The 12,310-nt window shown below is 46.1% G+C and overlaps 1 protein-coding gene across 2 annotated transcripts; it reads right to left on the reverse strand.

The window, feature by feature from the left end:
- Nucleotides 1-2,389: 2,389 nt before the first annotated feature.
- CCRL2 (C-C motif chemokine receptor like 2) lies at nucleotides 2,390-4,273 on the reverse strand. 2 transcript variants are annotated; one of them, XM_055344457.1, is made up of 2 exons: nucleotides 4,017-4,273; nucleotides 2,390-3,498 (listed from the first exon to the last, which is right to left on the reverse strand). In XM_055344457.1, exon 2 carries the CDS (start codon nucleotides 3,437-3,439, stop codon nucleotides 2,390-2,392), a length of 1,050 nt encoding a protein of 349 aa, XP_055200432.1. In that variant the 5' UTR covers nucleotides 3,440-3,498; nucleotides 4,017-4,273. The 2 variants fall into 2 exon arrangements, with proteins under 2 accessions (XP_055200432.1, XP_055200433.1); XM_055344458.1 differs by lacking the exon at nucleotides 4,017-4,273 and adding an exon at nucleotides 3,813-3,875.
- Between the last annotated feature and the right edge of the window lie 8,037 nt (nucleotides 4,274-12,310).

Genomic DNA, 12,310 nt, shown 5'->3' on the forward strand with positions numbered 1-12,310 from the left:
CTCTATCTCAGCTCAGGTCTTGATCTTAGGGTTATGAGTTCAGGCCCCACACTAGGCTCTGCGCTGGGCATGGAGCCTACTTAAAAAAAAAAAAACAGTGAAAGTATTATCCAGCCGTAGAGTTATTTACCCCAATATGGGGCCCAAACCCACAGTCCTAAGATCAAAACCTGAGATGAGACCAAGAGTCAGACATTCAACCAACTGAGCTACCCAGAGGCCATGGGAGCAGCACAGTTTTAATGTAGGGTATACATTTTTTGGACCTTTACTTCTTAATTTTTATTTATTAAAATGTTTTTATCTGTGTATAGTTCACACACAATGTTATATCAGTTTTAGGTGTAGAACATAGTGATTCAACTTCTCTACACCTTATGCTGTGCCCACAACAAGTGGAGCTACCATCTGTCACCAAACACTATTGCAATATCATTGACTATGTTCCCTATGCTGTGCCTTCTATTCCCCTGACTTATTCATTCCGTAACTAGAAGCCTCTGTCTCCCACTTCCCTTCACCCAGTTTACCCATTCCCCTCCCCCTTCCCCTCTGCAGCCATCAGTTTGTCTTCTGAGTTTATAGTTCCGATTCTTATTTTGGTTTGTTTATTCCTTCGCTTGGTTTTAGATTTTACATGTGAGTGAGTACCTATGACATTTGTCTCACTCTGACTTATTTCACTTAGCAGAATACCCTTTAGGTCCATTCCTACTTTCGACATAGTTCATGGGAAGTGTATAAAGAGGCTTGACATTTCTTGTGATCCAAACAAGAGTTGTCAAGTGACGACTACACTATATGTTTCATATGTAAGTGCTATTTTGCCCTGTAATGTTAGGTTGAGTTTATTTATTTATTTATTTTTTTGTTAGGTTGAGTTTGTTAAGAAACATATGAATTTAATTTTCAAAGCTGTTCAGTGTTCTATATAATAGATATTGACAGTCCTTCTTGTTCAGGACAATTTCCATGGAGTCCCTGCCACTGCTACACCATTAAATTGCTGTCATAAAGTGAATCAGGTTATTAAACTTTTCTTTTTTTTTAAAGATTTTATTGATTTTTTAATGACTTATTAGAGAGAGAGAGAGAGGAATAGAAGAGAAGGGAGAAGAAATGGGTAGGAAATATCAGAAAGGGAGACAGAACATAAAGACTCCTAACTCTGGGAAATGAACTAGGGGTGGTGGAAGGGGAGGAGGGCGGGGGGTGGTGGTGAATGGGTGATGGGCACTGAGGGGGGCGCTTGACGGGATGAGTACTGGGTGTTATTCTGTATGTTGGCAAATTGAACACCAATAAAAAATAAATTTATTATGAAGAGAGAGAGAGAGAGAGAGAGAGAGAGAGAAAGGAAGGGCAAAGGGAGAAGGAGAAGCAGACACCTCACTGAGCATGGAGCCAGATGTGGGACTTGATCCCAAGACCCCGAGATCATGATCTGAACCGAAGACAGACGCTCAACCAGCTGAGCCACCCAGGTGCCCCTCAATTTTTATTTCTGAAAGAAATCCATAGAACTAATGATGGTTAAGTCTGTGGCAGCACATAAAATTCATTGTTGACGCTACCGGTTTAATGCACATCGTAAATTCCAAAATTTTCCACGCAGTATCAATAATGAATAACCATTGACTTATCCATTTTCACAAATTTTGTAAATTTTCCCAACTAAGCCTTTTCCTGTTCAACACATATTTTAACCCCCATCAGTTACAACTCATCTTAGCAGATTCCACTTCAGATTATACTGAATTAGTGTTTTTTTCAATTCCTTTGAAAATATTCTTGCCTGGAGTTATTTTATGCAGACTATTCATGTAGCAAGTAGCCACGGAGACCTAGCAAATTCCACAGAGCACGTCACTTTTACCTCTTTACCCATAGCTTCCAGCCTGCCAGTTCTTTCAATTACCTGCAAGAAAATATACCTGAACAATTACTTCTATATGAATAGGTTGCTTCTAGTTTGGAATGTGGTCTTATTGGTTTTAAGAGTACATATTAATTTTTGAGTTTCCTTGCCCAGTTTTTGGAAGTTTGGTGTGTTGGCTCTGGAGTGAATGGCACTCATGTTTGGGTCCCAGTCCTGCCACTTTCTAGCTGTGTGAGCCTAGACAAATGTCTGAGCCTTAGTATCCCCCTTAGCAGAATGAGACAAATTCCACCCAAACCCATGGTCAAGTATTGAGGCGCAAAGGGGCTCAGGTTTGCAAAGAGCCTCGCACAACACTTGAGACAGACTCAGAGCTTGGAAAATGCTTGTTCACCACCTCGCTTTTCTTCCCATAACCTATTTTTATATACAAAGGTGTGTAAAAAGATTACACAAAACAATGCAACGATACAAAAATCAATATTTATTCTGCCTTTGACAGAAGCTAGTTTACACTTTGGTAGAATGGTCACGTTCTTCCCTTGGTGCAGCTCGTGCAGATTCCTCAGTGGACTGGAGCAGACTGCTGTCATGCACACAGCAAAGGCGGCGAAGGTGTCTTCTGAACATGGTGTCGAGGAACACGTGGAGGAGGGGGTTGACGCAGCAGTGGGTGGTCGCGAAAATTCTAAGGATCTGAACGCTTTTGTCCAGGTTGTAGTTGCTCTTACAGTCATGCAGGGAGAAATATTCCTTGAAAGTGGACAGGAAAAGTGCAATATTGTAGGGTCCCCACATCAGAAGGAAGACAGCCATTATGGCGAAAACCAGCTGGTGAAGGCCATTCCCCCTCTCTCCAGACCTTAGTATTCTTCTCATTCGCGCGTAGCAAAATACAAAAACGCACAGTGGGAAAAGAAATCCCAAAATGTTCATCTTTAAGGTGAGAAAATACTTCCAGGATGTCTCTTCAGCCGGCAGGAAGTGAGGTCTGCTAATGGAACACTTGTATTTCTGGCTTTCCATCTGAGGTTTGTAAAACATGGATTCAGGCAAAATGACCAGAGTGGCTAAGACCCATGCCAGAACACTCGAGTTGATGCCCCAGTGCACTGCTCTCGTGGTCGAGGGAAAGTTCACGTTGATAAACACTAGGTACCTTTGCACAGTCAGGAGGATATTGAACAAAGCCTCACTGTACAGGCCTATGGAGTAAAGTACGACTAGAATTTTACACATGGAGTTGCCGAGAACCTCCCCATGCATCGCAGCATAGGCCCAGAATGGCAGGGCAAGCAAGAAACACAAATTTGAAACTGCCAAGTTTAGGAAATAGATATTTCCCATGTGCTTGAGTCCTTTATGTTTTACCAGGATGAGCACAACCAAGAGACTGCCCAGGAGACCAGCCAGGAACACGGTGGCGTAGAGCTGCGGCAACACCCGGGTTGACAGGATCTTGGTTTCGTAAAGGGGGCACAGTTTTATTTCATCGTTATTCAGATCATCCTCTATGAGGACGTCATAGTCGTCCTCTGGGGCTGTCACGTAATTATCCATCTTCAGGCTGCCCTGTGGAGAAGCCAAAGATTATTTCCTCTTCATACGGCTGGGTGGTCCTGGAGGGGGAAAAAGAATTGGATTAGTGTCCATGCAGCCATCCTCTCCCTTTACTGGTACTTCATTTTACCCAGAATAGGTCTACATCTTGGAAGACTGAAAGTAAACATTTCTCTGAGGCATCTGCACCTGCTGAGAGGGGCTACTATAATTGACCTGTTTGTTATGCCCTCACGTCATACTAGGGCAGTGTGCTAACACCACAGGGCAGATTAAAAAAAAAAAAGTAAGCATTCTACTTCTTTACAGAACTTTAGTTCTCCTGGTGGAAACAAGCCGTGACTATCCGAAGATAATATTTAAGGAAACACACCATCGAAGAGAGCCAAGTACTGTGTCATGAAATCAGTATCGGTCCTAATTTCTGCGTTCGAAAAGTCTGCTCACTCTGTGAAATAGCTTCCTGTGACAGGCTGGCTGTGTTCTTCTCTCGAAGGACAGAAACAAAGATTTGCAAAAGTGAAACCATCCCAAGCATCAACATGGACTCTAATGGTTAAATACACAGATGACTTACCACTTGACAGAGTTCCAGGGGGACAGGGCACTGCCTCCTGAGCCACCATCCAAGCAGCTGTGGGAGTAGTCTGGGGCTGCTGAGAGACCGCCTTTCTTCTGAGAAGCCGGTCTTGACCTTTAGGGGCAAGAGAAGCCACTGTTGCTCTCGTGGGAGCTCTATACCACAAGTCACTGCTCTCAGTGTCGGCAGGGAATAACCCAAAGAAAGCAACTTGAAAGCTCCTCTGGACCCCTACAATGTTTCTCAAGTGACTGAGGAAAGCAGGAAGTCCCTTGCTCCCCCTGGTTTCCCCAGGACCCGGCCTTTGATCGTCCCCCTCCCTCTACCCTCAGCCCTGGCCTGGTGACAGGCCTCTTCCTGGCTGCTCCAGATAAGGGAACTGAGTTGCTACTGCTCTCCAGTGATATGAGTTAGGATGACAGCAGGGCATGTCTGAGTAGGTGGCAGCCAGCAGCCAAGGAGGAAGCATCCTGTGCGGTAGCCCTGTGTCCAGACCCCAGAGCCTGGAGCTCCCTACAGTGGCTCCTCGTGTCAGCAGAAGCCCACTCCCTGCATCCAGTAGGGCGTCTAGAAGGCTCAGGGAGAACCACAGTGAGTGACATGAGCTTCTCTTCTCCCCATCACTGTTAAGGGACACTGCGCTGTGGCTGGGGGGAGGGGTGTGGGTGGGTTTCCCAAGAGAGGATCTGGGGACCCAGGAAGCCACAGAGTGGTGTCACTTGGGGAGGGGGCTGGAGCAGAGATGCTCAGTACCAGTGAGGAGCAGGTGGGCGGTGGCTGCATGGGATTTGGAGAAAACAGTGAGGAAAGCCAGGAGTTAGGCAAGCTGTGAGGCACTGACCCTGCTCTGAGAAGATTCCAGGAAATTCCATGGGGTTGGTGGGGGGCATCAAGTCTGGGTGACAGAGCCTGTGGGGGAACTCGCCAGCTCATGACTCTGTTAGGAGAGGGAGCACGAGAGAAAGGAAGTGGAGAAATCCAGATTTCAGGGTTGTAGGAGAGGATGCAGTGGGTGGTGGTGAGGGGGAGGCTGGGGTGGGGGGCAGCTTGGAAGAAGGATAAATGAAGAAGAGGAACACAAAACAGCTGGAAAGTCCATGTGAACTTCTTCCGATGCACTCCCTGGACCTGTGACTGACCTCATTTGGGGTACCCCCTACACAGCGGTTTCGCACTCATTTAGTCGGTTAAAGGACATCCTGTTCATGAATTCCGGAGATGTGTCTGAGGTAGCCTTCAACTCAGAGTGTGGACCTGTGAAGATGAAAATAGAAACAAACTATTAAAAGAAAGGCAAGACAAACATAAAACGGCCCAGATGAACATGCGGTTGAGCATTAAATTTAACTCAAAGATGACGTTCCTCCTCTGTACCCGTGGAGGGCTTGGCATTGGTGGGAACCTGGGCTCTGCACACTTCCCAGCAAGGACTACCCCCACCCCCCACCCGCATTCCCGCCGCCACCCCCACCCCCTGCACCAACTTCTGTGAGTGGGTGGGAGTCACTGCCACTGATGGCAGCACAGTCCTGGGACCAGGCTGTGGACCGCCCTCTTGAGGCTCTACCTCCAGCTGGGCTATTTGGAGCCACACCAGCACCCTCCCCACCTCCCCTCTCCCTCCCCAGGACCTCGAGTGAGTAAGCCATCAAGGCTCCATAATGCTCATGTCTTATCCTCAGCTGCTCACTGGTCTGTGCTGGGCAAGGAGGGGGAGTCAACTCAACTCAGAAACATGAAAAGCCTCATGGATATACGCCCACACACTACATGGTTAAATAGAGCAAAACACCAGTAAGCAGGACGTCAAGGATGTCACAGAATTATGTGAAATTTGAAGTTCCCCAGGAAAAACACTGAAAGTTTGGGACCACCCTAACTTCCTGATATTAACAGTCTTCACTTTCAGTATTATTTTATTTTGGCTGGATTCCCAACACTCTGCTTATCCAGCCTCAGGCCATGGGGTTCTTCTCCCCACCCCTTTTTAATTGAGATATAATTAACATACACCATTGTGTAAGTTTGAGGTGTACAGGGTTTATGTTTATATTGCAAAATGATCGCCATCCCCAGGTTGGCTCACACCTCTGTCCCACCATGTAACTATTGTTTCTTCTAGTAGTGGGAACAGTTAAGACCTAATCCTGCCAGCAAGTTTGATGTTTATAATACAGTTTTGTTGCCAATAATCACTATATTATGTGTTAGTTCTCCAAGGCCATGGGATTCTAGAAACTTCTAAATCAATACGAAGGAATGGTTTGGAGGTCTGAAGTGGAGGCAAGAGGAAAGTTTGATTACCATTCTATGATCTGGAGCCATTATAGCATCCTCACTGTTTGTGAAACCTTACTGTCTTCTGTGGCTTCAGCATGTGGGTCACGATCTTCCCTTTGAGGGTCTGAGTTCTTCTCCTTTTTTTCTAAGATTTTTTTTTTTTTTATGAGAGACACACACAGAGAGAGAGAGGCAGAAAGAGACACAGGCAGAAGCAGGCTCCATGCAGGGAGCCCGATGTGGGACTCGATCCCGGGTCTCCAGGATCAGGCCCTGGGCTGAAGGAGGCGCTAAACCGCTGAGGCACCCGGGACTGCCCTGAGTTCGTCTTTATCACTATAACTCAACCTCAATTTCTGTCCAAGAAACTAAGAAGCTTTAAGTCTCATTCTCCTATACATACACATTACTCATTTATTCAATTCATCTATTCATCTGTATTTCCAGAGCTCCTAGCTTGTGTCCAGCACCGTCCTGGGTGAACAACGTGGGCAAACATCCCGAACTCCACGGAGCTTACTTTCTATAGACAAAACCAGAATAAGCACGTAAGTTGTAGAGTAGTAGGAGAGATGTTCTATGGAGAAAAGCAAAGCAGGAAGGAGGGTAAGAAGGGCCAGGATGGCTCAGGGTTTCACACTTTATGTACGAGAGTCAGAGAAAGCTTGGTGACAGGAGTGTGCAGAGATAGCACATGATTAGGTCTGATAATTAATGCTCATGATCTCATTTTGTTGTTGTGGCTTTTTAAAAGATTTTATTTATTTATTCATGAGAGACACACAGAGAGAGTTAGAGACACAAGCAGAAGGAGAAGCAGGCTCCTTGTGGGGAGCCCAACGCGAGACTCGATTCCAGGACCTTGAGATCATGACCTGAGCTGAAGGCAGATGCTCAACCACTGAGTCACCCAGGGGCTCCTTTGTTGTTGTTACTAAGTTTTTATACCAGGGAGGCTGGAAAGCACACAATCCAGTAGGTTGTAGTCACACTGTCTCCAACAAGGTTTGAATCTCAGCCTTTGGAGGGAAGGCACCTTCCAAGTGCGTTGCTTCTGGATGCTCTGCTTTAGCCTAGAGACTGCTCCCTACCTGTCCTGGTCTTGTGTCCAACTGCCTTGGGTAGTCAGTCCCCTGTTACTAATTAGTAATTCTTCGTAGTAAATGTTCTTTGTTCAGATTACTGGTGTGTCTCTTTACTGGATGCCAATTGATGGATATACAACATTGAATTTAGTTCATTGAAGGGTTGCAAGCATTCCCAGATGATGAATTGCTAGCGTGGTGAATTTCTCAGGGATCTATTCTTTTTTTTTTTTTTTAAAGCATTTTATTTATTTATCCATGAGAGACAGAGAGAGAAAGAGAGAGAGAGAGAGAGAGAGAGAGAGAGAGAGAGAGAGAGAGGCAGAGACAGGCAGAGGGAGAAGCAGGCTCCATGCAGGGAGCCCGACGCGGGACTCCATCCCGGGTCTCCAGGATCAGGCCCTGGGCTGAAGGCAGCACTAAACCGCTGAGCCACCCGGGCTGCCCTTCTTTTCTTTTCTATTCTTTTTTTTTTTTTAAAGAATTTTATTTATTTATTCAAGAGAGAGAGAGAGAGAGAGAGAAAGGAATTTCTCAAGGAGTTAACTTGATACAGAGAAATGGGGATTCAAAATTTTAGAATGACGATCATTTAACCTATCCCTTAAAATGGCTTCTTCAAGTATCAGGGCTCTCAGATTATCTATCAATCAATCTAATTTTTATTTGAAAATATTTCATTACAGAAAAATTGGAAAGCATAGAAAAAATAATCGGTAATAGTGATAGTCACAAATGACAGCTATTAGAATTTTTAAATAGCACTGCTTCTTAATGGAAAATGTGCAAAAATTACTTTTAGATGACTACTTTCTGCCAGATTAGTTGTTTGGCATTGAGTAGTAGAATAAAAGGGCAAATACCCACGTGTCGTAATTTTCAGGGTTCTGAGGGTGTCTATCCCGCCCCCACATTTTCTCCTGCCTACCGCCTAATGACTAACACCCCGCCTCAGTGCTTGGTCCTCCCTGTAGCTGGCCAACCTGGGAGGGCGGCTAGAGGGGGACAGATCCTTTCAAAATGTGATTGTATTGATAATCAACCCCCAAACACAGATTTTCTATGCATTTACTGAAAGAAAAATGGTTAAATATATCTTAAAAAGCCTCTCTTGATGCATGCTCTGTTTATTCTGCAGTGTGGTAAAAAAAAAAGTTTAAAAGAGAAAAAATTCAGGTTGGTGGGGGAGACTTTGCCTAAATAAGTCTGCAAAAGAGTGAAACTAAAAAATTTAAGCAAGTTTCTTTACTACAGGACCTCTTAGAACTTTTACTACGCTAATAAGCATTGTGATCCTCCATGAGGAAGAGAGGGTCTGCAGTGTTTCCAAAAGTTGTTTGATCACAGAACCCCCCTTTTAATTCTCAAACAGATATTTATGGGTCCAGAGCTCTGCAGAACATAATTTGAGAAATGTTGCCTTTGCCATACATGTATTACTGTGTCATGGGGGTGGCCACGGACTAAGGCCTCCACATCTCTGAAGGGAGCATAGTGGCCGAGGGTCCCAGCTGCTGCCCCCCAAAACACATCCTGGCATTGGTGCCAAGGCCATGCCTACCAGGGGCTTCTCCAGCCAGTGACCCTCTTAGGGACACCAGGACAGGCCCAATCCCGGGAGGTAGGCTCCTCCGATGGTGACTTTAGCTGATGCTTTCCTCTAGCCTTGCTCCCTCCTTCTCTCCTTCACTTGGGGTCAATTGGGCTTTGTCATCTGGTGGCTTTCCCAGCTTCTCCCAGTTCTCTTGCAACCTTGCAGAGACATCTCCTCTGACACACTTCTACGCCACATCCCATCTTGAAGGAGCTGGACCAACACAGCTCCTCAGATAGGAGGCATCCATCTCTAGAGTCGTGAGACCTTCACTTACTGGGGAATGATATACTTTGCAGCACCTCATCCCTCTCTGACTGTCTTGCCCACCACTACCTGTGGCCTGAGGGGGTGGAACTTTCTGGAACACTGGTGACCAGGTACTGCCATCATGCCCCTATCCCGCTCAACTCCTCAGGTCATGTACCTTCTCTTGGTTCTCATGGCCACCCTCTTTTGTGTTCCTTCTGCCCTCGGCTCACTTCTCAATGTTCACTTTCTCCCCCGCTCTTCCTCTGTGCCCTCTGGAATCTGAACTCCAGAACGGACACTCCTCCTGACATCCGCATCCCAGAACCTTCCCAACATCTCTTGTCCCTCGAGGATACTCCTTCCCCCTTACACCTACCTCAGACTTGGGGGTCAGGAGATAACGTCCCGGGCCCCAGTACCACTTGGTGACCGTTGCTCCCAGGTGTGCAGGAGGCCCCTTCAGTCCCCAGCCCTCTGACTGTATCACTTTCTGCTCCACCGCATTGCTGCCACCACCAGCCAGATTGCTTCCTTCTTTTATTTTAGCCTTTGAGCCATGGACAACAGGCTTCTGTTCACCCGGGTCTCCTCCATGCCCCTGGGGACTTAGCTGTCCGAGTTGACCCCCATCCAGCACCCTGGTCATAATTTTCCTTAACTCATTAATTCAACTCCACTCTGGTGTGTTAACACTGATCCACCACTAAACCCTTACAATGAAATTTCTCACTTTCCCGATGAGAGCTTCCACGCCCTTGACTCCTGTCCCTCCTATCCCTTCCCGCCATTGCTTGTTCTCCTTCCTCAAGTCCTCCGGCTTTGCCTGTGAGCACCTCCAGTGGTCACATAGCTCCCATCTAGCTGATACCCAAGTCTATCACTAAGCCTCCCCACCCTGGTCAATACCGTACCCTCCCTTGAAGCCTCAGCCTCAGATCAATCCGTTAATCTGCTTCTTCCTTCTGATTTTTCTCTGAGTATGTGTTTCTGAGGATAGCTGGTTAAAACCACTTGGCCACACACACAAAAAAAAACAAAAAACAAAAAACAAAACAAAACAAAAAGAAAAACAAAAAAACCCCCTCCACTTGGCCACAAAGAGAAGACCCATCACTGATTTGTGGTCTCCAGTCTCAGCTAGCTTCCAGGGATTTTTCTAGTTTTCCCGGTCACTCTTCTGCATGTACAAATAAATGGTCACCTTCTCCTGTTTCCCATCAGCTGTTTCAAGCACCCTAAAACTCTTTCAGTGTCTTCAACCTTCCACTGCTGCCACCAGCACTTGGGCTCAGGAGCTCGTCTCCTGCTTTTCTCAGAACTCTCTGCACTCCCTGCCTCCTGTGCTTCAAATGTCATCCTGGCATCTCCATTCCTTGCTCTTCCATGGACAGAGCTGCTCCTCTGAAAGCAAAGGCTAATTTCTCCTCCTGCCGTCTGGATCTCATTCTCTCTGACTGCTAGCAAGTGTTTCCAAGCATCAGCTCCAATCAGCTCCAACCTGGCCCGCATTCTTCACAATATTGGAACACCCGGGTATCTCCCTCAAATAAAGACCATAAGTCCATCCTTAAGCTCACATGTGGCTCTAACTACATACTCTCCCTATTCTCGGGCAGCCTTCATTGATTGTCCAAACCCATGTTTCCGACTTTGTCATTTTTCATTCCTTACTCAGTCCCTGCCAGCCTGGCATCTGTCCCCACTGTGCCACTGAGATTGGCCTCCCCAGGGTCACCATCACCTTTCTGTGATGAAATGTCACCTGTCGCCCTGTGAAGTGGGGGCAGCTGATGCATCACATGCCCGTGAGCAGGATGTGACCAAGACACCCCTATTCATGATAAGGTCAACAACACATCAACACCACTACCTCTGGGGCTTTCCAAGCTGAAGCCATGCTTTATGCTTTTGAAACCCTTATGAAATCTAAAAAACATTAATATGGAATTTCCAGTAAAGATGGTGGAACCAGGCAGGGTCAACGGCCTCTCCCTCCTCCTGTACCTTATAAGGTAGCTGCAACAAAAATTCGAAAAATTTGCCAGTAGCAACTGACCACGGCATAGGGTACAGTTTTGTTCCCAAACCTTGAAAGTTGGTGCATTACAGCCATGTCTAAACTTAATCCTGCTACAGACACAGGAGTGAAGAAAGAGCGAAAATCAGTAAATCCCGAGAATTATCCTAATACTCTCCAGTTAGGAGACAAGTGGGTAGAAAGTGAGTATGTACCCCTAGGAAAAGAAAGGAGAAACACCTACTGAGTAAAAGCCCTCCTCTTCCAGAAGGGTTTCTTGGACTTCTCATATTCTAAGACAATGTATTGAGCCAGGGCAATAGGACTGACTCTACAAAAGTCAAATACACCCTGGTACACATTGAATAACTTCTGACAGTAATATTCTGGGTTTTTAAATTCTTTGTCTTAGTTTATTTTTGTAGGATTTTGATTCCTTGTAAAAATACCTTTTAAAAAATTATTTATATATTCATGAGAGACACACACACACACACACAGAGGCAGAGACATAGGCAGAGGGAGAAGCAGGCTCCCTGTAGGGAGCGCAATGTGGGACTCAATCCCAGGATCCTGGGATCACGACCTGAGCCTAAGGCAGATGCTCAACCACTGAGCCACCGGGGCATGGCTTTTTTTTTTTTTTTTAAAGATTACCTTTTTCTTTCTTTTTTTAAAGATTTAATTTATTTATTAGAGAGAGAGAGAGAGCAGGAGAAAGGCAGGGGGCAGAGGGAGAAGGAGATGGAGAAGCAGACTCCCCGCTGAGCAGGGAGCCCGATCCCAGGACTCTGGGGTCATGACCTGAGCTGAAGGCAGACACTCAACCGACTGAGCCATCCTGGTGCCCTGATTCCTTATAAAAATACTTTTAAACCAACTAATGATTTAACCGAGTCTTTCAGGGTTCTGGTCCTATGGTTTGTGGGGCCTGCCCACTGTCACTCTTGGTGACATGTTTCTTCTTGCATTTTGTAGCATCCATGTGAATTCATATTTTTTGGGAATCACTGGTCCTGCCCCTCTTTGTGGTCAGCAGTGGGAGCACTCCCTTCCGGAAGAG

The sequence above is a fragment of the Nyctereutes procyonoides genome, unplaced genomic scaffold (assembly GCF_905146905.1).
Source record: "Nyctereutes procyonoides isolate TBG_1078 unplaced genomic scaffold, NYPRO_anot_genome, whole genome shotgun sequence".
Lineage (NCBI taxonomy): Eukaryota > Metazoa > Chordata > Mammalia > Carnivora > Canidae > Nyctereutes > Nyctereutes procyonoides.

What these genes read in the sequence shown, in the direction of transcription:
- CCRL2 (XM_055344457.1), bottom strand. Translation starts at nt 3,439, where the DNA reads ATGGATAATTACGTGACAGCCCCAGAGGACGACTATGACGTCCTCATA.